The sequence below is a fragment of the Mastigoproctus giganteus genome, chromosome 13 (genome assembly GCF_048544385.1).
Source record: "Mastigoproctus giganteus isolate SK-2022 chromosome 13, ASM4854438v1, whole genome shotgun sequence".
NCBI classification, from domain to species: Eukaryota; Metazoa; Arthropoda; class Arachnida; order Uropygi; family Thelyphonidae; genus Mastigoproctus; species Mastigoproctus giganteus.
In genome coordinates this window covers 50,672,396-50,699,049 of record NC_143587.1, presented here as the reverse complement: position 1 = coordinate 50,699,049, position 26,654 = coordinate 50,672,396, and the positions used below count along the sequence as shown (strand labels likewise).

At 36.7% G+C, this 26,654-nt stretch overlaps 1 protein-coding gene across 3 annotated transcripts in view; it reads left to right on the top strand.

The window, feature by feature from the left end:
• The window catches only part of LOC150076035 (uncharacterized), an 80,566-nt gene extending 54,267 nt beyond the window's left edge, over positions 1–26,299 (top strand). For all 3 annotated transcript variants that reach the window (XM_090387183.1, XM_090387182.1, XM_090387181.1), the window contains exons 7-9: positions 8,518–8,650; positions 13,389–13,476; positions 26,192–26,299. In XM_090387183.1, coding sequence (XP_090243309.1) covers positions 8,518–8,650; positions 13,389–13,476; positions 26,192–26,248 — 278 coding nt within the window. In that variant the 3' untranslated portion in view covers positions 26,249–26,299. The remainder of the gene's footprint in view (positions 1–8,517; positions 8,651–13,388; positions 13,477–26,191) is intronic.
• The last annotated feature ends 355 nt before the right edge of the window (positions 26,300–26,654 follow it).

The following is a 26,654-nucleotide window of genomic DNA, read 5'->3' as shown; positions in this document are numbered from 1 at the left end:
AAAAAAAAAGGTAAAAACCTCATACCTTTTTAGTAAGACTGTTAATCTCTCAATGCTCAATCGCGAATGATTATAATATGAACTTATCCCCCATACATAGTCATAAATTAATTAATTTGAAATAACTATTAATTAAAATGACAATGAAAATTAAAATAATTCTGCCTTCAACTCTCATATCATATCAAGGGTATCGGAAAGAATCACAGAAAGACGGTGGCCACCAACCTCCAACCAACATCTCAAGTCAACATGAGATTTGAAAAGCAATTGTTGTGAAATTCTAAAACTACAAAACAAATAAATGAATCCACACATAAATTAAACCTTATTAATCCACACATAAATTAGGTTTAATTTATGTGTGGATTAATTTATTTGTTTCGTCGTTTTAGAATTTTACGATAATTGCTTTTACTCATGTTGACTTGAGATGTTGGTTGGTTTTGTTGGAGGTTGGTGGCCGCCATCTTTCTGTATTCTTTCCAATTCCCTTGATATAATATGAGAGTTGAAGGCAGGATTATTTTCATTGTCATTTTAATTAATAGTTATTTCAACTTAATTGATTTATGACTATGTGTGTGGGGGATAAGTTCATATTATAATCATTTGCAATTGAGCATTGAGAGATTAACAGTCCTACTAAAAAGTATGAGGTTTTAACCTATTACTTAAAGATTACTATAATAATAGGACATATTGGGCTCCGTAGCTCTTTTTAATATTTTTAATAAATTGCTATTATATAAATAATTTATGGAAAAATGCTAGAGTGAGAAGCATTATATTTTTGGTTGCTTGCAATCTAATAAATAACCATTCCAGAAGAATTTCATTTATGTAATATCTGGAAACAAGACTATTTGGTGGCAGACAATCATCAGCTCACTTGTAAATTCAAGACTTTTTCTATGATAATTTGGAGGTTTTTTGCTGAACCAAGTGCCTTAATTATGCACATTTGTTTATTTTTGTATATATTTAAATATTTAGAAGTTAAATATGAAAGTAAAGTTGGCTGCTGCCAACATAAATATCACATTATGAATGTTTTCTTTCTCAATGTTCTGTGGACATGTAATTAATATTGCATTTCATTTTTTTAAATAAATTTTGCATAATACAAATACTGTGCTGCCATTTTATTAGGTACACCCCTGCTGTGCACACAAATGGTTTGTCCCACAATGTTGCAAGTCACATGACCACAGTTGTGGATATAAATGCAGCAGAACAAGCTTTTTAGTATCAGTTAAGCATACAAACCGTACCAAGAATGGGGAAAAGGAGTGATCTAACAGATTTCGAGCATGGCATGGTAGTAGGGGCAAGACAAAGCATCTCTGAAACAGCAGTTCTTCTGAACTTTTCATGCAGCAGTTTCAAGGTTGTATCGAGAATAGTGCAACAAACAGAAAACATCCTCTCAACGGCACTCCTGTGGAAGAAAATTGCTTGTTGATGAGAGAGGTCAGAAGAGGATGGCTAGAATTGTGGAAGCAGACAGATGCCACAATGTTGCACATCACGTCAGAATACAACCTTGGTGCACAGAACAAAATATCGCAACAGACCACTAGTCACACTTTGTCATGAATGGGCTACAACAGCCACATTGCATACTTTTGTTATCAATGAAGAACAAGAGAGCATGCCTCCTATAGGAGATTTGCTCTCTTGTTCTTCTGTTTTTTTTTACTGTTGTACTGGGTATCACAACACCAGCACTGGACTATCAAGGATTGAAAAACAGTTGCTTGGTCTGATGAGTTGAAGTTCTTGGTGCATCATGTTGATGGAAGGCTTAGAATTTGGCAAAAACAACATGAATCCATGGACCCGTCATGTCTGACGACTACTGTGCAAGGTGGTGAGGGCAGTGTTATGGTGTAGGGAATGTTTTCTTGGCACACGTTGGGTCCATTGATACCCACAGATTCACGTCTGAATGCCACATTGTTGTTGTTGTTTGGTTTTTAGGAGCATTAGCAACTAAGGCCATATTGCTCCAGGATATGCAGTGGTTATTCACTGACCTTTCCGTATTTGGTGGTGACGGGCTCGAACCCCGGTCTAATCAAGAAACAGTGTGCTACACACTGCTGCTCCTTCCCACCTGGCTACGGAGGCACCTTGAATGCCACATTGTACCTAAACATCATTGCTGACCAAGTGCATCTGTTCGTGTTGACAGTTTATCCTCAGTCAGATGGTTACTTCCAGCAGGATAATGCGCTGGTGCACAAAGCTCGAATCACTATGGAATGGTTCTAGGAGCATGACAATGACTTTTCTTTGCTGCAGTGGCCTGCTCAGTTCACGGATCTCAATCCTATCAAATAACTTTGGGATAAGCTGGAAAGGGCTGTTCGCTGCAGGCCTGCACCTCCGTCGAATCTCAAGGAACTGCGTGACACACTCATGTCTGCATAGTACTCCATTCCTGTACAGCATTTTCAGCATCTTGTTCAATCCATGCCTAGACGAATTCAGGATGTTTTGAAGGCTAAAGGAGGCTCAACATGCTACTAGGTAGGTTTACCTAATAAAGTGGCAGCACAGTGTATATTGCTATAGTAGCTGGGAATAGTTGTTTTGTTACTGTTGTATTGGGTATCACATAGCATTACTTTTGGTAGTAATGTAATATTCAGGTTTAGTGCTGTAAAACTAATTCAGTTAAAAAACTGAATGTTGTTGCTCTTATATTTTTCTCCCTAATTGGGGGGGTTCCATCCCATGACAGGTATTGCCACCAAATAAACAGGGTCATTTTTATGTCTGGTGTTATTGTTGGTCACAGGTATTCAGGATTGCGACTTTCTGGAATTCCTTGTAGGTGTTCACTGGGAGATCTATTGCTGCTAGGCTGTTATTTAGGGTCTCTAGCACCATACTGGTGGTTGACACGATGATCGGGATGGCCATTACTTGTTGCATATGCCACATTTCTTTGATCTCCTGTCTTAGGTTCGTGTACTTCCTGAGTTTTTCCTCATGGAGTTTCTGAAGGTTACCAGTGTTGGCATTGCTATGTCAACCAGATAGGTAGCCTTTTCCTTCTTGTCCACAAGGGTATTAGCATTAGCATTAGTAGAGGCATATGACGCAAGAAAGAAAGCTTATGCAGCATCAGCTAAAAAAAAAACCCCACTCCCATTTCACCCCTCCATTCGTTCGAAATACCTGACCAGCTGAGCCTTAAATTTATTTAGGTTATCAACTTCCGCAACAAGGGATGGAAATCTGTTCCACCAACCAACTACCCGCTGGCTAGAGGCAAATTTCTGCACATCTATCCTACATTTGTCTTTCCTCAATTTGAATTTATTCCCTCTCAGGTGATTATTCTGAGCAAGAGGAAGAATCCCATCGGCATTGAGCATGCTCAATAATCTGGAGACTAGGCACCTCGCCCGCTGGTGCCTAGTCTCCAGGGTGCCTCCGTAGCCAGGTGAGCAGCAGCAGCAGTGCATAGCACACACTTCTTGATTAGACCGGGGTTCGAGCCCGTCACCACCAAATACGGACAATGTGGAAAGGTCAGGGAATGACCACCGCAAATTCCCGGAGCAATATGGCCTTAGTTGCTAATGCTCCTAAAAACCAAATAACAACAACCTAGTCTCCAGACATTGTAATTTGCAAAACTTAAGCCCTTTCTTCGTAAGAGCAACCCTTTGTTCCATTCACTAATCTTATTGCCCTTCTCTGTACTCATTCCAGCAGCTCTACATCCTTCTTGAAATGAGGCCTCCAGACCTGTATACAGTACTCAGTGTGTGGCCTGACCATTGCCTTATACAAGGGAATAATCACCTCCTTATCTCTGCTAGAAAAATTCCTGTATATCATTGACAAGACACCATGAGTTACTCTTGCAGCCCGTCTGCACTGTCAGAAAACTTTATATCTGCCTGCACAATTACCCCGAGGTCCTTTTCATTCTCTACCACTGTCAGTGTAGTACCAGAGTTGATACGTTGCTCTGGGGTTACTGTTTCCCATATGTAGTACTTTACATTTGTCAATGTTAAACTTCATTTACTACCTCTCAGCCCATCTGCTCAACCTTTCCAGATCCTGTTGCAGCAGCATAGCATCAGTAGTGTCCTTAATAACCCTGCCAACCTTTGTATTGTCTGCAAACTTGGACATTAAGCTTGATATACCATGATCAATATCATTTATAAATACAGAAAACAATGGACCCAACTAGATGCGGATTTATCGGCGGGTGCATGCCCTGGGCCCCGACTTCTGAAGGGCCCACGCAGAACCGCAACAAATTAGTTGAATATATTAGTTCAAAAGTTTGATTATTATTATGCTATTATTAATTATATTATACATATATTATATTCAAATTTTATTGGAAATGAAACATTAATAGTACATAATATTTTTTATTTATTTAAAAAAATGGTTAACATGTATTTTTATTTTCCCTGTCTCTCTTTTTTTTAAGGGGCCCAATATTTTCTTCTGGGCCCGGGGCCTCAACCGACCTTAATCCGCTCCTGGACCCAACACTGAACCCTGAGGGACTCCGCTAATAACATTAGTCCACGATGAGCCGTGTCCATTGATTACCATTCTCTGTGTTCTCTCCCTCAACCATCCCTTTATCCATAGCAGCAATTTGCCTCCAATGCCACAATGCTCCTTGTGCAACAGTATGAAAAGCCTTTCTAAGATCCAAATATATAACATCAAAGTTATTCCCTGCATCCAGTTCTTTTGTGACTGCATCATAGTATTCAATCAAATTGGTAAGGCAAGAATCTTCCCTTAACAAAACCATGCTGTGTCTGAGCTATAACTGAATTCTTGTCTAGATGATCCTGCAGTGCTTCTTTAACCAGTGCCTCCATTAATTTTCCTGCAAGAGAAAGTAAACTCACAGGTCTATAATTACTTGTGTCAGCCTTTGATCCTCCTTTGTGAATTGGGGTCACATTTGCACATCTCCAGTCTATAAGTACCTCCCCTGAGTCCAAAGAAGCTCTCATAATTATGGCTAAGAGCTTGCTTACATACTTTGTTGCCTCCTTTAATATAATTGGATAGATCCCATCAACCCCAGGTGCCAATTTTCCCTCCACTTTACTTTCAGTTATTACAAGATTATCTAGCTTACTGCCAGAGTTGAATAAACCTCTGGCATTCCCCTTCCTGAATAACTCCACATGTGTGAATGTAGATGCAAAATACTCATTTAGTTTGTTAGCCGCCTGAGCAGGATCCTCAACTGTTGAACCATCAATATCCAGTGGGCCAATCTGATTCATCCCTTTCCTTCTAGAGTTTACGTAGGTAAAGAACTCTTTTCTGTTTTTCTTTGCATCCTTTGCCAAGGATTTCTCAAAATCTGCCTTTGCCTGCCTCCAAAATCTCCTTTTTGACTTGGTTACAGACCAGCTTATATCTGTCATAGGCTTCCATGTCACCCATTCATTTATATGTATCCCATGCATTTTTCTTCTCTGTCACATGTCTCATTAGTTCATCTGACATCAATTTAGGCCTAAACCTTGAACAATATTTCTTAGTTGGTATGTAAAGCCTAGTAGCTTCCAAGATAAATTCTTTGAATGCTTCCCATTTTGAATTTGCTGTTGGTAACATCATCAGTTGGTCCCACTGTATGGAATTTAAATACTGTCTCAGACCATCGTAGTCGCCTTTACAAAAACAAAAACCCTTCCCTTTACCACTGATGGTTTTTACCGCTTTGAGTAAATCCCACTTCAGCACACTGTGATCACTGCCACCTAGTGGTTCCTTTATCTGCAGATTCTTAATGCATGAAGAATCACTACTGATAATGAGATTAATAGTGTTGCCTCCTGAACATGCTGATGTAGGAAACAATCATCCAATAAATCCCCAAAATCCTTGCTAGTGTGCGAGTGACCAACCCACAAATTCCAGTCAATATCTGGGAAATTAAAATACCCCATTATAAGACTCTGATTTACTGGCCCACTCTATTTACCTGTAAAGTTTCTTATTATACTCATCAGAGTCATTAGGCGTATAGCACACTCCTACTCTCAATTTTGATCTCCCAATGCTTATGTCACACCAAACTGACTCGACACTGCGATGTCGACTGGCTTCACTTCCTTGGATTTTATGTGTTTCTTAACTGATAGCATAACCCCCTCCTCCTTTCCTATCCTGTATTTCCTTTCTGTACACATTGTACTCCCCAAATTCCAGTTATGCATTCCTTATATCTGTGTGACACCACGTCTCTGATATCCCAAGAATATCTGCCTTTGATATTTTGAGCAATACCTCAAATTCATCAAATTTATTTACCAAACTCCTATTGGTGCATTGGTGTACACGCAAGTATACATGCATCTGTTCCTATTCTTAGCTACCCTAACACAACCCATGTGTTTACTTGTATCGCAATGACTCCCAGCATTCTCTGAAATACTCTGCATCTTGTTTTCCAGGCTGCTCATTCCAATAGAAGCAGTGCAAGAATCACTTTCACCTCTGCCAGTGGCTACTATTAATCTATTAGTCCTTGTATTTTCCCCAAGCTAGCACTTTTCCGACCCACCTTACCTGCCTCGATAGCATCAGCAAATATTCTTGCACCCTTTCTATTTAAGTGTATCCCATCCCTGTAGGAGCAGTCTCTCCTATTAACAAGTACAGACCAGGCTGAAAAAAAATTCTACCTCTTGAGCCTTGCACAATCTTCCTGGGCCGAATTGATCGACACATACTCCCTTCTATTGTGTCTGGGCAGAATTGCAGACACTTTCAAATTCATCTTTAATTCGCTGCTTTTTTTTTCATCAGTGACCTGTACTTGTTAAGTAATTCCTCCAGTCTCCTACTCTTAATATCATTAGTGCCAACGTGTACTAACTGTATCACCTTTTGTGCCCTTAAAAGATGATATCCACTCTACTACATTTTATTTGGTCTGTTGTGCAGGATTGTCTTGCCTGTTATTATGACATGATCCTAGTACAGCTTGTGGGTTTGGGTCTCTAGTACTGCCTGTTGTTTGTACTTGTAATACAGTACACTTTCTTCGATCAACTTGTATTTCCTTGCTAGTTTCTGATGTACCTATTCATGTCTACAATTGTACTCAATCTGGATGATCACCTTGCATCACGCAGTGATGGATCATTTCTGAGGCCAGGTGGCATCATCGACGTGTGTCATCTGACACTCCAGGGTCCTTGGCAATGTATTTTCTATAGTTTCTGGTGTTGATTACCAGGTCTTGGATTGCCACACGAATCCTTCAGTCTTGGGGAAGAGCATCCTGCCTGTGAGCCATGCATTGGAAGCCATTTTATTTATGTGATCTTGATGGAGGTCATTGTATCTACCATGGAGTGTCTTCTTTGAGTGGGGTATGCTGCTTGTCTATCTTCCTTATGACCTGGTACAGTGCTGGTATGTTTTTCTGGAAGTAATCCTTTATGTTAGCTATCACTGTTTTCTGTTGCTCGATGAGGTGGTCTATCAAGTCCCTTCTCCCGAACTATTGTCAGTCTCTCCGTGGCTGACTTTAGATGATGTTGGCAGCTCTTGGTCATCATTGTCCTTGTCTTTCTCATGATATTCTCCAGCTTGGTGCTAATCTAATCTGTGATCCCGAAGGAGCATGTCAGCACTGATACTGCATAGGTGTCTATGGCTTTAACTGTGTTCCCTCCATTCAGCTTTGCTTTCAGCAGGCTTCTGAGTTTCTGATGGTATTTTTTGGTAAGACACGCCTTGTGCTGTAACTGCTGATCCTGTCATGGCTTCAATCTCTTTACCAGTCTACAGCTTTGGCTGACTTATTTCCCCTGTTGCAATCCATAGGTCTTTCATTTACCTAGACCAAATTCCATCCTGATATGATTGCTGAATTCTTCGGTGATCCGGAGTAATTGCAGGAATTGCTTCTTGGTTGCCACGCAGAGCTTGATGTCATCCCTGTACATCAGGTGGGTGCAGCTATACAGGTTATTATTATTATTTAATAACATTCCTTTTAACTGTCATTAATGCACACAGAGATGGCTGAGCAGATTTGTTATTTGACTTTCATTTGGAAGGGTCAAGTTTGAACCTAATTGGGTCTAATTATGAGAGGAATGCAGATGAGAGGAATTCAATGATTCCCTTTCAACTGGGGCTGAATTAGCATTGGATGGAGAGGCTCATGAAATTTGTTCCAGGTTTTTTTTTCTCTTTGCAAACAGATAAGCCAGCTGCCAGCCTTAGAATATATATCATATACACTACACTTTGATTTTAGTCAAAAGGCCAAGAAATGATATATATTATATACAGGCATTTCCTTGGTACCAACCTAAACAATCCGCCTCAACTGATTGTTTGCTTAACTACATTCTTTAAAAAAAAATCAGTATTAATAGCCATTAAAGACACATCATTATAAGAGAAAATTTGGGAATGGGATTTAATGAAACTATTTAATCCTTTTAGATTTGTAACGCTGGATATTTTTTATTCAATTAGGTATCCATAAATATAGATTAAATGAAAGGTTGTTTGCAGAACCCTGTAATACTGACGAATCAGGAAAAAGTGTATGTTCTATTTGTAAATTAGCTAGGGAGGATACTTCATGGAGGCCATCCTATTCTGTCAGGTATGTTGTTGTCATTACCAAATACAGGGTGTCTCAAAAATGTTGGTACAAATGTTTAGGGGAGGTAGGTAACATCTAAAGGAATGTGAATCACAGAGGAACCCATAACCAGATATGTCATGGGAAAGTAGTAGCAGAGGCACAAGAAGCAGAAATTACACAAGACAGTAATTAGTGGCAAACATTTATTTGGCATAATATTAACAATGGAGTATGAGATGGATGCATTTCATGATGTTACAACAGATGCTCAAAGGTTCCACCATGAGACGCAATGCATGCATGACACCAATGCAGCATGGATTGGCGGACACAGTCGAACATACCTGGAGTTTCTGTGACAGTAGCAGCAGTGTAGACGAGTCTCGCCACGAGATCCATTTCTGTCTCCACAGGCGATTCATACACGACAGATTTGAGGCCCCCCCATCACAGAAAGAAATCAAGGCTCGATAAATCAGGTGAGCGTGGGAGCCAGGCAACGGGTCCACCACGGCCAATCCATCGATGCCCAAAATGCCTGTTCAAATGGTCACGAACACACCTTCCATAATGGGCAGGCGCCCCGTCATGTTGAAACCAAACGTTGCGTCTCACGTTTGCTGGAACATCGTCAAGTAATCCTGGTAGAACATGTTCAAGAAAGATCCGATATTTAGCGGAGTTTGTGCAGGATGGTAACAGGTATGGGCCGACTAAGCAGTCACTGACCATACATGCCCACGCATTTATTGCAAAGCGATGTTGTGCCGCATGGGGGCGCACACCGTGTGGGCCCTCTGCTAATCTATACACTAGGTGCATGTCTGCCAGCTCACAGTTCGTATATCGATGCATGCTCTTCGTGCGGCGACTACTGCTTGAATGAGTAAACCAGAAATTTTCCCTCTCACAAACTGATGAACAGCGCCGTGTACCGACTTACGGTGACGTTTCCGGTTATGGGTTCCTATGCAATTCACATTCCTTTAGATGTTACCTACCTCCCCTAAACGTTTGTACCAATATTTTTGAGACACCCTGTATAAATTTGGCTGTCATTTTTCTGACATCTAGGAAATTTTACTTTATTTTATTAGAAGAAATGAATGGGGTGGGAGAGATAAAGATCATCAATGTGTGACTTAAGCCATGTATGACTTGCACAGCTATTTTAAGTGCTCAATTATAATTAACTACCAGTTTGTGTTTTTTTTTCTTGTTAGTTGAAAATAAATTAGAGATGGTGCTGCTTTTCACAAAAATTAAGTAACATTTAGTTCCCACCACTACATTTCAGTGTACTGTCATACCAAAAGTCATGGGACACTCCTGTGATTACAATAAATTGTGTGATTTACAAATACAGAAATATAGAGGGTGATCAACAGTTAACCCAAAATTAATTTAAAATGTGTGTATTGAATGCTTAGATCTCATGAAGTTGACCTTTCGACAATATTGTTGTTGATTATCAGGATAAGCTCACACGCACAAGGTAGAGTCTGACAAGGTTCAAGGCAGACTTGGATGGTATTGTATTGTAAATAGTATAAATTGGTTAAACTATTATGAGATCAGGGTTTTTTTTTTTTTTTTTTTTTGTTTGTTTGGCTGATGCAGAATAAGTTTGCATCCTTGCATCATTTTGCCTGATTAATATTAATTATCCATTTTCTGTTTTCATGGAAAATGACAATGCCAAAAGTGGTTCTTTAAACCAGTGACTGAATAATTTAGTGTTGAAGTTTGACATTGATGCATTATCTATAAAAGTACTTTTTTTTTTTTTTTTTCTTTTTTCTTTTTTTTTGCAAAGTGGAAAAAGAAGAGTGAATTCCAATTACTAAGTACTTTGGTTTCTCATCATATACCAACTTCTAAATATAAAATAGCTGCAACTTGGAAAGAGATCTGCTTGCTTTCAACTTCCACCAAGCAATCTCAATTTTTGTTTTCTTTGTGCCAGCATGCTATGAAAATTGGAAAAATACACAGAGGAACATATTACAAGTGCTCATTAAGAAAAAATTATCTTAACTTGTTAAGAATTTTTTGCAGATAATTAGGGATGAAGGTATCCATTTCCATCCGGAAAATTAATGCTGCTGTGGGAAGATGTAATGCCATTGGAACTATAGAGGCCAGTAAACCCTCAAAAGTCACATTTACTTATATCTAAGCAACTTTTTTTGCAAATGTGCTTTTTTTTTGATAATTTGTTCTTATTAGTTTATATACTAACAATTTTACAATTTCTTTATGTACAAATAGCTCCTTAGATGCAAGAACTCTTAAAATTCTTTACCCTTCATTCTACTCTTTCTTTTTCCTTCACAACATGTGCACCCCACAGAACTTCAGGAATAAGTAGTTTATTTCTTGTATTGACCTGTTGGTGGCCTTTGGCAAAAATATTTTTGTGAGAGCTCAATCAAGTTTTCAGGTATTCAAGGAAATTGCACCCAGACTTGCATTGCACATATTCAACCCATTCTGAATGTGTGAGAGAAATTTTGACAAGGTTAAGAAGGCGCCTTTGTAGCCAGGTGGGAAGGAGCAGGAGTGCGTAGCACACACTTCTTGATTAGACCGGGGTTCGAATCCATCACCACCAAATACGGAGGATGCGGAAAGGTCAGGGAATGACCGGCACATATCCCAGAGCAATATGGCCTTAGTTGCTAATGCTCCTAAAAACCAAACAATGACAACAACAACAAGGTTAAGACATTGGCAACAGTTTGGATTAAGAGGATCTATCTCTGATTTTCAATACAAAACAACCAGCTGGAGAAGTCAATCTGCAGCAATCTCTCATTCACTGCTGCAAGTGTGTGTTCTATTTCAGTTAAAGTAAAAAAAATAGTCTCTCTCTCTGTCTCATGAAACATGCTTGTAAGAGGCAAAGTTTCAATTTTGAAATTTTGAAAAAATTTCTTGCTATTATGTTTAAATGATAACAATTATAATGATATTTTCACGTATTAATGAAGAGTGGCATAAAATAAAACTTAATATGCCTTTTTTGGAGTTTTAGCTTATTTTGAATTTTTGTTCTGCTTTTTTTTGGCCCCAAATCCATACTTTAAACCTATTCATGGTTGAGCAGGGAAGGGTAATTCTGATCCTCACTTTTGGTAATTTTGCTCCGACTTTACTAGATAAGCATTCTGTATCTGCAGCAACTCAGTGCATTTTAAGATAACTTTTTGCCAGAATTTTTCTATTGAAAATTTTAGAAATCTATTGGATGGGGTGAAATGTGCTACAAAGTTAGCATTATCTTTTATATGATTTTACATGACTGCCAGCAGTTAATTGTAAATTATGTATAAATTAATACAAAATAATAATAGTTATATATGGTGGCAGAGATGTTTCACATGAAATGCATTTAGATGATAAATATTATTAATTTTATAATTAAAGTGGATTTTTCAAGAGCTCAATCAAGTTTTCAGGTATTCAAGGAAATTGCACCCAGACTTGCATTGCACATATTCAACCCATTCTGAATGTGTGAGAGAAATTTTGACAAGGTTAAGAAGGCGCCTTTGTAGCCAGGTGGGAAGGAGCAGGAGTGCGTAGCACACACTTCTTGATTAGACCGGGGTTCGAATCCATCACCACCAAATACGGAGGATGCGGAAAGGTCAGGGAATGACCGGCACATATCCCAGAGCAATATGGCCTTAGTTGCTAATGCTCCTAAAAACCAAACAATGACAACAACAACAAGGTTAAGACATTGGCAACAGTTTGGATTAAGAGGATCTATCTCTGATTTTCAATACAAAACAACCAGCTGGAGAAGTCAATCTGCAGCAATCTCTCATTCACTGCTGCAAGTGTGTGTTCTATTTCAGTTAAAGTAAAAAAAATAGTCTCTCTCTCTGTCTCATGAAACATGCTTGTAAGAGGCAAAGTTTCAATTTTGAAATTTTGAAAAAATTTCTTGCTATTATGTTTAAATGATAACAATTATAATGATATTTTCACGTATTAATGAAGAGTGGCATAAAATAAAACTTAATATGCCTTTTTTGGAGTTTTAGCTTATTTTGAATTTTTGTTCTGCTTTTTTTTGGCCCCAAATCCATACTTTAAACCTATTCATGGTTGAGCAGGGAAGGGTAATTCTGATCCTCACTTTTGGTAATTTTGCTCCGACTTTACTAGATAAGCATTCTGTATCTGCAGCAACTCAGTGCATTTTAAGATAACTTTTTGCCAGAATTTTTCTATTGAAAATTTTAGAAATCTATTGGATGGGGTGAAATGTGCTACAAAGTTAGCATTATCTTTTATATGATTTTACATGACTGCCAGCAGTTAATTGTAAATTATGTATAAATTAATACAAAATAATAATAGTTATATATGGTGGCAGAGATGTTTCACATGAAATGCATTTAGATGATAAATATTATTAATTTTATAATTAAAGTGGATTTTTCAAATGTAGTAGCCATTATGATTAAAAAAAATTGTCTTTCCAATTAGCAGTTCTTAAACAAAAAAATGGGGAGGAGAGGAAAAGAATTGAAAACTTGAATGGAAAAACTTTTCACATTTTTGCAATTTCTTTAAAGTATGATCAGTAGACTCAATTATAAACCACTAAAACTCTAATTGTTTTGGTTGCTAAAATCTCAGATTTTGGATGCTGGTGTGTTGAGAGTTTTTTTATGATAAGAGCCTTTTATATAATTAATTTATAATTAATCTGTTTAATGCCTTTCATATGATTTATTAGGGTTGCAGTTCCACAAAAACAACTACTGTCATCTTCCAACTTAAGTAAAAAAAATTACCCAGATCCAGACTCTTTATCTTTAATCCAAGTGAGTATACAGATTAGGTTGCCAGTTTGTATAGTTAAAGAAAATTTAAATATTAATATAGATAATGTGTAAATATTTCATCTCAGTACATGCAGATTTAACAAGTTAAGTGTGTATACAATGAGCCACATTTCAGGCATGTTTGATTTTTAATTACTAAATAATTAATAATATATAAAATAATTATTTTTGCTTCACTGCACATACCTTACAATGTAATTCACCCAACTTTTTAATATGCTTACTTATTTCTTGTATTGTAATATGTAGCATGTTTTTGTGGATGTTCTTCTTGTATGATTGACAATAAATAAGGTGAAATAATTCATAATATACATACTGTAAATTGATAAAACTGGAACTCTTAAAAAAGAAAAAAAAAGCAGCCTCTGTTTTTGTAGGTACACAGTGTTTGAAATAAGAACCTGCCTCTGAGGATGTGGGAAAAGCTCAACCAATCAACATCCTTTTACTGTCCAATTACAAGCTCACGGAACCAACTTTTCTTCTTCCTCATTTATTCATTTAACTTTTGTTTTCTGGAAGAACATTCCTTCATATGTATTTTTTGAAAATTACAATCTACAGAAGTTCAAGACTAATATCAACAAATACCTTCATTCATCTTCTCAATCTCCAACCCATGCATTCTATTAAGTACTATAGGTTCTAATATCTCATGTTTGGGGTTTTCATAAAAAAAAAAAAGCAATTGATGGTAAATGTAAACAGTAAATGGTCTGCAGTTTACAATCATAGACAGCAATTTGAATAGAAAGAGACAAATGTTATTCACTTTCTGGAGTTGCATGAAACTAAAAGTCATGTTCAAAGTTAAAACGAATTGAGGTCATTAAATTGGCACAATCTTAAAACCTTAAGGAAAGAAATACTCTCAGAATGAAAAAATCTTCCTAAATATTAAAAAAAAAGCAAGAATGAAAACCTAACATTAAAGAAGTCGTCAAATAGCATATCATATGCACAAAATAGCATATACTACACTGCCAGAAATCCACAACAGAATAGCAGGCATTAGCATTAGTAGAGATGTGATGCAAGTAAGAAAATTTACATAGCATCAGCCAAAAAAAAAAAAAAAAAAACACTCATTTCACCCATCCATTCACTCCAAATGTTTGTCTAGTTCTGACTTGAACTTATTTAAGTTGTTGACCTCCACTACAACAGATGGAAGTTTGTTCCAATTATCAACTGGCTAAAGGCAAATTTCCACACATCTGTTCTATAATTGTCTTTCCTCAATTTGAATTTGTCTCCTCAATCTGAGCAAGAGGAAGAATCCAATTAGCACTGAGCTTGATCAAACGATTCAAGGCCTTATACACCTCAATTAGATCACCTAACAGGTGCGTAGTCTCCAGAAGCTGCAGTTTGCAGAACTTAAACATTTCTTGCTAACACCAACCCTTTGTTCCACTCACCAATCTCATTGCCCTTTTCTGTACTCATTCCAGCAGCTTTATATCTTTCCTAAATGAGGCTTCCAGACATATGCGGTACTCAAGGTGTGGCCCAATCATTGCCTTATATAAGGGGACAAACATCCCCTCATCCCTGCTGGCAAAATTCCTGATATCATTGACAAGATACCATGAGCTACTCTTGCAGCCTATCTACAATGCTCAGAAAACTTCATATCTGACTGCACAATTACCCCCAGGTCCTTTTCATTCTCCACTACCCTGAATGTGGTACCACCCAGTTGATACATTATTCTGGGGTTACTGCTACCCATATTTGTCAATGTTAAACTTCATTTGCCACTTTTCAGCTCACTTCCCAACTTTTTTAGATCCTGTTGCAGTATAGAATACTGTCATTTCTATCATTGACAACCCTACCAACCTTTGTATCATCTGCAAACTTCGACACTAAGCCTGATATACCTTCATCAGTATCATTGATAAATACAGAAAACAAAAATGGACCCAACACCGAACCCTGGAGACTCCACTAATAACATTAGTCCAAAAAGAGCAGTGTCCATTGATAACCACTCTGTCTTCTCCCACTCAATCATTTTATCCATTGTAGCAACTTGCCCTTAATGCCATACTGCTCCAATTTCTACAGTAGTCTTCCGTGTGCCACAGTATCAAAAGCTTTCCTAAAATCCAAGTATATGATATCAAAATTATTTATTGCATCCAGTTCCTTTGTGACCACATCATAGTAGCCAATCAACTTTGTCAGACAAGACTTTCCCTTAACAAACCCATGCTGTGTCTGAACTCTAACTACAGTCTTGTCCAGATGATCCTGCATTGCTTCCTTAATGCAGTGACTCCATTATTTTCCCTGGAACAGAAGTTAGACTAACAGGTTTGTAATTACCCGTGTTATTCTTTGATCCTCCTTTTTGAATTGGGGACACATTTGCACATCTCCAGTCCATGGGGACCTCCCCTGAGTCCAAGGAAGCTTTCATAATTATGGCTGAAGGTTTGCTTACTGCCTTTAATATAACTGGATAGATACCATCCACCCCAGGTGCCTTTCTTATGTTCAATTTCAACAATTTATCCTCCGCTTTACTTTCAGTTATTACAAAATCATTTAGCTCCTTGCCACAGTTGGATAAGCTTCTGACCTCCACTTCCCTACAGACCTCGTCATGTAAATGTAGTTAGAAAATATTCATTCAGTTTGTCAGCTCCCTCAACAGGTTCATCAACAATCGAATCATTGATGCCAAGTGGACCAATCTAATTCATCCCCTTCCTTCTAGAGTTTACATAAATAAAGAAGTCTTTACTGTTTTTCTTTGCATCCTTTGCCAAAGGTTTCTCATAATCTGCCTTTGCTTGCCTAACCTCCTTTGAGACTTGATTACAGACTATCTTATATCTATCATAGGCATCTATGTCTCCTGATAATTTATATGCATCTCACACATTTTTCTTCTCTGTCATGATTCTCATTAGGTCATCTAACATCCATTTAAGCCTAAACCTTGAACAGTATTTCTTAGTTGGTATGAAAAGCCTAATAGCTTCCAAGATTAATTCCTTTAATGCTTCCCATTTAGAATTTGTTGTTGGTAACATTATCAGTTGGTCCCACTGTATAAAATTTAAAAAAATCTCTGATACCACTAGTCATCTTTACAAAAGAAAACCCCCTTTCCTTTACCCCTGATGGTAGTTATATCTTTAAGTAAATCCCAAATCAGTACACTGTGATCACTGCAGATAAAGGAACCACTAGATGGTTCCTTTATCTGCAGATTCTTAATGCATTAAGAATCACTACTGATAATCAGATCAAGAGTATTACTCCCTCTGGTTGTCTCTCAAACATGCTGCTGTAGAAAACAGTCATCCAATAAATCCACAAAAGTATTGCTAGTAGAGTGACCAATCACAAGTTCCAGTCTATATCTGGAAAGTTAAAATCTCCCATTATAAGACAATCTGATTTACTGGCCCATTCTATTTCTCTGTACAATTGTTTGTTGTACTCATTAGGCCTATAACACACTCCTACTGTCAACTTGGTTTCCCCAGTGCTCATGTCACACCAAATGACTGAACACTGCACTGTTGACCTATGTCAACTGGATGCATTTCCTTAGATTTTGTGTTTTTTAACTAACAGCATCGCCCCTCCTTCCCTTCTATCCTTTCTGTACACATTGTACTCCAAATTCTAATTCTGCATTCCTTATCTCTGTGTGACACCATGTCCTGATATCTTCACCAGCACATCAAATTCATCATTTGATGTCTTTGCCAGCACCTCAAATTCATCAAATTTATTTACTATACTCCTAGCATTGGTGTATAAGTAAGTATACATGCACCTATTCCTACTCTTAGTTACCCTAAAACAGCCCATGCATTTACTTGTTCCATAATGACTCCCAGAAGCCCTTAAAATCCCCAGTATCTCGTTTCAAGGCTGCTGCTCATTCCAATAGAAGCAGTGCAAGAATCGCTTTTATGTCTGCCTGTAGCTATCGTTAATATATCAGTCTGTGACTTCCCCCCCCCCCCAAGCTAGTAGTTTTCTGACCCACCTAACACTGCCTCGATAGTATCAGCAAATATTCTTTCACTCTTTCCATTTAAGTGTATCCCATCCCTGTAGAAACAATTTCTCCTGTTAAAAGCACAGACCATACTGAGAAATATTCTACCCAATGAGCCTTGCTCAATCTCTCCAGGGCTGAATTGATTGACAAGGCTCTCATCCTATTGTGTCTGGGCAGAATTGCAGACACTTTCAAATTTAACCCTAGCTCGCAACTTTTTTTCAATATTGACCTGTACTTGTTAAGTAAGTCCGCAGATCTTCTACTCTTAATGTCATTAGTGCCGACATGTACAACAGTATCACCCTTTGTGCCCTTAAAAGATGATATATGCTCTACAATGCCATCAATGTTTGCCCGTGGCAGACATACCCTGGTCCTATTCCATCTATCCTTTTTGCACAATATATTTCCCATCTCCCTGACAATAGAGTCACTAACAATAACTAGCTCTTGTGAGAGGTTGGTGCTATGTTGCCTGATGATCAAGTGCAATCTCTGGCATTGATGTGGGCAGCTGAGAGCTTGCTGGGTCTCCCAGTTTAAGTCCTTCGAGGGCATCTATCCTGTTCTTCAAGCTCTCATAAAGGCCCATAAAAATGCTGAGTTGGCACCTAACTTCTTCACACTGCTTACATCGAGCACACACAGACATCCCACTTGGCAATATGTCCCATTCCAGAACATTTCACAAGTTGCACATTTTTTAAGGCTGTGATGTGTTGGAGAATTGCCCCATTCGGTTCTCCCCCGAGCCACAGCACTCCTCTTACTTTGTGACATTGCTTTCCTGCTCTAATCTGGGGCATGATTTCCATTTAAATACGATTTAATTAATTAACAATGAAAATTAATAAGGTTAATAAATTTAGTTGATTAATTTACTATGCTACACAATACTATGCAAACTAATGCAGTAATACGTATTCCACTATATAATTTTACGTTATACCTTAGCTATCAAGTTTGAGATATATGTTATCAAGTTACGCTACACCGTAACGATCACAACGTTAAATTAGTTATATCTTAGCTAAATACAAAAGATGTATACTCAAAAAAGGATTAAAACTTTCAAAATACTTTTTATTACAATTAAAACCCTACTATTCTTCTGCGCTACTGGTTGTGCTACGATATTCTCTCCAAAACACTGGCATGATAGTAGTATGAGTAGCAAGTTGTAACTTACAAAATCACTAGCTAAACTTAAACTTAAAAAATAAGCTAACAAATGCTACTAAGCCTATTTAATCTATTTGTAAAACACAAATTAATACATTAACTAATTAAAAATAAGATAAAATTTGAAAGAAAACTTATTCGTTTGCAGCAGCTGTAGAAGTCTGTTTCACCAAGCGACACCTGGCGGCCAAATTTTCAAAACTGTTTGTTAATGCCCTCTGTCTTCTACTTGTACACTGATGATTTTCATCTAATTCAACTGACTTCTCTAATAAGTAATAAGTTTTTTTTTTATCTCCTCCTCATTTTTAATATGCTTTTACCATTGGTTCTACCTGTTAGCTCTATTTACTTTTTTTTCTTACTTAGCTCCATAAGTTAAAATAATTTGCCGATTTCTCTTTAGTTTCAAATCAATTTAACTGGCTTCATTAACATCTTGATTTACTTTTCTATTGTTTATCTCTAGCTGATCTTCCATTTTCGTTAAAACCTGTTCCTAAATAGACAAAATTGCTAACTTGTTCCACATAATGATCCAGTTTTTACATGTCACACTAAACTTTGTCAATATCTCAGTATCTTATATTCTTTTATTAGTCCAGCATTTCTCAAACTGTGTTCCGCGAAAAATCGTAATTAATAATTAAAAAATAAATAAATAAATAAATTTTGCGTATTTGTAGCGTACACCACTTTTGTATCATTATAATATTTAACATAATTTTTTTAGACTATAAAGCATTTAAGGCTAAAGCCTCAAGCTATGGTCTAGACTATGTATAAGTTAAGTGCGATAGCATCATTAATACATAGCCAAATCTGAATTAACAGAATATTTGCAAGGCGGCATCGTTTTAAGTTATATCTCATATTGTGAATACCTTCACAACGAGTTGCCATGATATTGCCCTACTTCGAATAAGTAACGCTTTACCTGAAGAGAAGACTAATGTTACTTATTCTCAGACTTTCATCAACCAATGAAATACCACCACTTTGCTTATTGGAGGCTTGAAGTGGTGAAACTCATGTTTAGTCTCTAGAGCAAAGTTTCTGGCATCCCCCCCCCCCCCCACACACACACACTTCTCCTTCAACCCATGCACGGTACTAAGTACTATAGGTTTTGATACCTTTCGTGTTTGGGGTTTTCATAAAAGGAAAAAAAAAAAAAAAAAAAAAAAAAAAAGATGGATACCACCACCCAGACGGCACCAGGGCTATTTGGCCCTTCTTCGGCCCTTTAAACACATCATATACCATCAGGCATCTCTCATATTGTGGAGTTATACTTCATAACTTTTTTGGCATCATTGCATCACTTGGTTACCTACCCACCCACCGAAGAAGGGCCAAATAGCCCTGAGACAGTGCTGTCTGGGTGGTGGTATCCATCTGAGAATAAGTAACATTAGTCTTCTCCTCAGGTGAAGCGTTACTTATTCGAAGTAGTGCAATATCATGGCAACTCGTGAAGGTATTCACAATATGAGATATAACTTAAAATGATGCTACCTTGCAAATATTCTGTTAATTCAGATTTGGCTATATATTAATGATGCTATCGCACTTAACTTATACATAATTTTTTTTTTTTTTTCGGTTAATATACTGGCATGGACTAATAATCAAATAGACCGCGGAACACTTTATTTTGGTGGGCTTTGCGTAGAGAAGTATGTGTAGAGGTAATGACACCTACGAAAAAGTAGCAATATAGTGATCTAATATGCCATTCGTATGCGATTTAGACTGGAGTATATGGGTTGAAGGAGAGGAGGAAACAAACCGATATCATAACTAAACTCACTTCCTTGTTTCAATTTTTTTTGATAATTGTTAGTATTCTAAATGTTATTACTAAAATATGTGACCATAGATTTGTGATTGAAAAAAGGAACTCTAAAATGAGAAGCAAAGTACTTCTAGTAGTGCAACTTGCTCGATGAAAATGAACACAATACTGTCACACTTCAAAGTGAGGAAGAACAATCGCAGCCTTTTGTTCCCCAGAAATCCGAAGTGAAAAAACAGGAACAAACTAATAAAAGACCAAAACAAAAGTATAATGACAGTTACTTGAATTTCGGCTTTACATGTGTTGGAAATTTTTGATTTTTAGGAGCATTAGCAACTAAGGCCATATTGCTCAGAGTGTGTTGGTAATAAAGATGCTCCTGATGCACAGTGCGCCATATGAAATAAAATATTAGCGCCAGTTCTTTGGCTCTTGCTAAACTTGTTTCATAAGTGTTCCGTGAATGTGTTGTGAGGTGAAAAGTGTTCCATGACTAAAAAAGTTTGGGAAACACTATATTAGTCAATGAAAATCATAAAAAGAAGTGATTTGTTGCAACCCTACCTCGCTCCAAGTTTAATTGTAAACTATTTTTCAATACTTTCAGTTGTCAATACAAATGTCATTTTTATACTTGCACAACTTTTTATTTCCCTTATAAGATTATTGATGCCATGAAATCAACTAATCTTAAATATAAATCTAATGCAGTTGATGGTATGTTCCCATGATTTTTTCTTAACTTCTCTGTTTCTCTTTCAATAATACTTGTAACTTCATCTTTAAGATACTTGCACATATACAAGTATCTTAAAGATACTTGCATTAGTAGTAAAAGTAGTGGCATGTGATGTAAGAAAGCAAGTGTATGAGCTTATGCAGCATCAGCCGAAAAGAAAAGGAAAAAAAAAAAATTACAAAACAATTCCCTCTAAATGTTTGTCCAGTTCCTCCTTAAATTTATTTAACCTATTAACTTCCACAATGACAGATGGACGTTTCTTCCAACAATTAACCACTCGCTGGCTAAAGGCAATCTATTCTGCATCTGTCTTTCCTCAATTTGAATTTATGCCCCCTTAGGTTTGTAATCTGAACAAGTGGAAGAATCCCATCAGAATTCAGCGTGCTAAACCCATTCAAGGCCTTATACACCTCAATCAGATCACCTCACAGGCGCCTAGTCTCCAGCCGCTGCAATTTGCAGAACTTAAGCCTCTCTTGGTAAGAGGATTCCTTCATTCCCCTCACCAATCTTGTTGCCCTTCTCTGCACACGTTCAAGCAAATCTACATCCTTCCTAAAATGAGGCCTCCAGACCTGTACGCAGTACTCAAGACGTGGCCTGACCATTGCCTTATACAGAGGGACAATCACCTCCTTTTCCCTGCTAGCAAAATTCCTGTATATCATTGACAAAACCCAATGACCTGCTCTGGCAGCCTGTCTGCATTGTTCAGAAAACTTCATGTCTGACTGCACAATTATTCCCAGGTCTTTTTCATTTTCTGACAAATGAAATTTAATTAGATGTTTAAATGATTAACTGATAGGTGGCCGACCGGGCTAGCCGGGTGGGCAAAGTGCCTGCCTGGCAACCCAAAGGTCGCGGATTTGAATCCCACCTCGGGCTTGGATCAAAGTACTGCAAAAAAAAACTGATAGGTGAATAATGTCAAATTGGCCAGTCAGCAGATATCAGAAAAGATATCTGTGTACACCTTAAGTGTACACAGTTGGTACATATGTGCATATTGATTTTCAACTGGTGTTCCATGGAATTTGTTTTCCAATCTTTCCAATATTTTTTTTTAGCCTCTTTCATATATATCATAATTTTCTAGCTCATTTCTTTATATTTGAATAAGGATTTATGTTTTATTTGCCAGATATTTCTTATATATATTTTTCCTTTAATTTCTGGGGTCACAGTGCTTGTTCTGAATTTCATGTCTTTGCAGACCTTCTCCCTATATACCCTTTTGCATCTTCTGAATATGAAAACCCCTATTATAATAAAATTATTTGAAAGAATTACTGAAGTTTGAGGGCAGAGATGAAATTCATGGCTAACTACAAATATAAACATCCATTGGATTGATGAATTACACTTATTTACAAGTGTAATTCATCAATTCAATTGATGAATGAATGATGAATTACACTTGTAAACAAGTGTAATTCATCAATCCAAGACCTCGCCAAATAGTGATCCTTGCTTAGGGGGATCAACTAAACAGCCTTTGGAGGTGGGGGGTAAGAAATTAAACTAAATGGTAACATATGCAGATTGTGTAATACTAAGAATAGTCTTAATGATCTGAGAATCTGCTGGGGAGGGGGGGCAATCTAATACTAATATTAAGGCAATTAAATACAGCTAGGAGGCCCTTAATGATTCAAATGATCTCTAATGGGATATTTCTGATCAATCTGCAGATGAAAGAAAAAGAAGGCAAGGGTTAGCTATATTTCAAGAAAGCTACAGGACTATTGAATCCAAAGCATTTCAATGAGCTAGTGAATTGAGTTCCAAATAGTGAATAAGTTCCGTATCTGTCATCAAACCAAACTTGCTAAACAGGGAAACAAACCATGCCCAAATATTAGGCATATTCCAAATATTATTAATTGCAGTACAAAATTATAATTTCAAAAAATTAAATTTAATTAGATGTTCAAATGATTAACTGATAGGTGAGTCATGTCAAATTGGCCAGTCGGCAGATATTGGAAAAGATATCTCCTCACACTGAAATCCCAACCTGCTTATCTTTATAATAAGTTTGTTTTCCTCATAATAAAAAAGTTAAACTACCTATTTTGCCATACATAACTTGTATTCATGCAAACCTTCAATAGGTGTGGAGGTTTTATGTGTATAGAACTTTTGCTGTATGTATACATACAGCAGAGATTTGTAAAGTAATGTATTATTAATCTGAAGATTTGCAAGATCTCTAAGTATTTTGATTAATTTTGTTAACATATTTAATTATTACTGTGTACTTACTTACATGAGGTGTGATCAAAAATTTCAAAACTGAAAAAGAACTGAAGTAACATTTGATAAATGAAGAAGGTTTAACTTCTGGAAACATTTCTGATAGGCTTCTTTTTGAAATTGCCAATAGTGAATGTGTTATGTTCTGAATAATTTCTAAGTCCTTGCAAATTGTGCCCTTTCAAGGGTGGGAAATTTAAAGGTTTAAGCTTGGGAAATGAAAAGCATCGTGGAGAACTAAATCCAGTTAGTATGACTGGATTTTTCCTCAGAAAATGCCAAATGTACAGGGGCATTGTCACAGTGAAAGCACCAATTCTCTAATCTAAGTTTTCCGGCTCCTTTCTCTGATCATTACTCAATTGCTGTAGAGTTATTTTGTAGTATTCCTAATTCACTGTTTGACTGTGTGGGGAAAAATTTATAATGAACAGTCTCCTGTGAGTCACAAAATACAATAAGCATCATCTTCACATTTCACTGAGACTCTTGCATTTTTGGGCCTTGGAAAACACTGAGATTTCCCCTAAGAGGAGTGGAGCTGGATCTATGGGCATAGCCATACAACCGTGATTCATCACCAGCAACGATGATAGAAACAAAGCACATTGACAGAGTTCCTGGAATGTGAAATATAAGCTTGACTGAAACACATCACATTCCCAAATCTTGTATTAAAATTGATTGCAGTGTCCCATCCCATACATATCACTAGCAGTGTCACATTGTTGAATGTTGATCACCCACAAAGCGATCACACGCATTTGAATCATTGGTTTTTGAAGTTGAAGGGCAGGATCCTCTTTGATGGACAAAAAGCCCTCTTTAAAACTTGGGAAACCACTGAAAAGTCTTTAAACATATAGTATGTTCTTCAAAAGCTGTTTTTAACAATTTTCAAAGTTTTCTGTTGCACTTTTCACTAATTTGAAATTAAATTTTGTGACACATTTGCTGATTTGTAAAATCACTCATTTTAAAGTATGACAAAACACCTTCTATTCAGTGCATGCTAATTCAGATCAACTGCAGATAAATGGGTTATTCATGCATCAAACATGTTGTGACAAATTACAGTGCCTCTTCAATTTCAAGATACAATTTGGTTCCCCAACTTTTTAATCACATCTCGTCTAGAATTATGAAGCAATTATTCTTTATTTTATTTTATTTAATTTTTGTTTTATGTATATTTTTTCTTTGATAATATCCTGCATCACAGCAATTAACACTTTTGATGTTAGGTGGTCTCTTAATGGCAAGGTCTTAGTTAACATTATCAACTTATCACCTTGTGAGATTTATGTCCAGACCATAATTAATGTCACTGTCAGATAATATTTCTCATGAAAAGTACATAGTTTGAGATATCTCTCCATGAGAAATGTTGCACAATGCTGTGACATTACTGAAACGTGCAGATGGGACAACTGGATACTCACTACTATTTTTGTTGCATAAAATTATTATTGTGCTGTACAGTAAACCCCCGCTATTCACAGTATCTGTATTCGTGGTCGCTGATTTAATATAAAATGAAACCTAAAAAAAATGTGAATTTTAAATCGCCGTGAACATTTTCAGCCATAAAAAAACATGGACGTGGCTAAAATCATCTTTGCTGGTCAAAACAGCACTCAGTGGGTGGGGGAGAGGGGTGACAAAATCACGAGCGTGGATGTTTCTCGCTAATCCTTGTTCAGTATGTGCTATGCGCTTGTCATGGAAGGTTTCGCCATTTGCTTTTTTATTCAATTTATGTTTATAAATTGATATGCTTACAGAAGTGAAAAATCTATCGTTTTGCAGTGTGTTAGTGTAAACAGACTTTTTCATGTGTGTTAATGGAAGAAAATGACTTTATTGTGGACAAATTCTTTTCTAACCCCTACAAAAATATGGCTACGAATAACAAGGGAATTGTGAAAAGATCAAAGGTGATGACATTAGCGAGTAAAATTCAGTTATTAGACAAAATTTCTAATGGTGAAAGTGTCTCGTCAGTGGCAAAACATTATAAAATCAATAAGTCAACGGTATGATCAATCAAGAAATCAAAAGAAAAAATCCGCCGTAGTGTCCGTGAAAACGCGCTAATTGCTTCAAAAATTTGCTCTGTAACTCGTGATGTTAAATTAGAAAAAATGGAAAAGGTTTTAAATCTGTGGATGGAAGACCGAACTCAAAATAAAATTCCCTTAAGTTCACTCATCATTCGTGAAAAGGCAACCTTTATCAACACTAGCGAAACTGGTGATAGCACTGGCGGGATAAGTTTTTTAGCTATAGCAAAGGTGCTGGATTGACAGATTAGTTTGAAATTTTTAATAAATATTACATTTAAAATTGTTTCTTATTTTCATTTCGATGCCTTATGCTTGCATTTCACTATGTACTGTCTATGTACATAGTCATATTATAAAGGTACATATAATACATACATAGGCAAAATTTTGGACTAGTTTTTCTTATATATATTTGGAACGGAATCCCTTTATTACTATGGAAGCCATAACTCAGTATTCGTGTTTTCGGTATTTGTGGCATTTCTCAGGAATGTAACCCCCGCGAATAGCGGGGGTTTACTGTATTTTTTTCCCTTTGTTATTGTGCTATTCTTGGAATAATTTTCCTTATTACAACTGTTAAAAATTAATTTTACTTTCAGAATTGCCATCCATTTCCAGGACACAAAGGAAAAATTCCTTGTTTGCTTCTTCATTAAAAATATATTGTATATTTGTAAGAAATTGCTAATAAATTTTCTACAATTTTAGTGGAAGGAAGATTTATAAATATAAAATTCATATGTAATAAGTAGTACTGTTTTCAATGACAGACGTAAAAAACTAGTTGTAAAATTTTTTTGCAATTTATAATTTTAATATAAAATTTATTGTGGATCACTGGTTTTGATGTTACAATAAAAGGAATAATTTTTATTAATTGATAAAGAGTATTTTTGATCTAGTGAAACAATGATTATTTCAGTAACGAGATAAAAAAAAAAATAGCCTATCCTTTGTTATTTTTTAAAGTCTGCTAATTTTTCCCTCACAGAGAGGCCTAGGGAAATGTAACAAAACATGGAGTTTACATAGAACTGGAAATTCCAAATCTGCTAATTATAG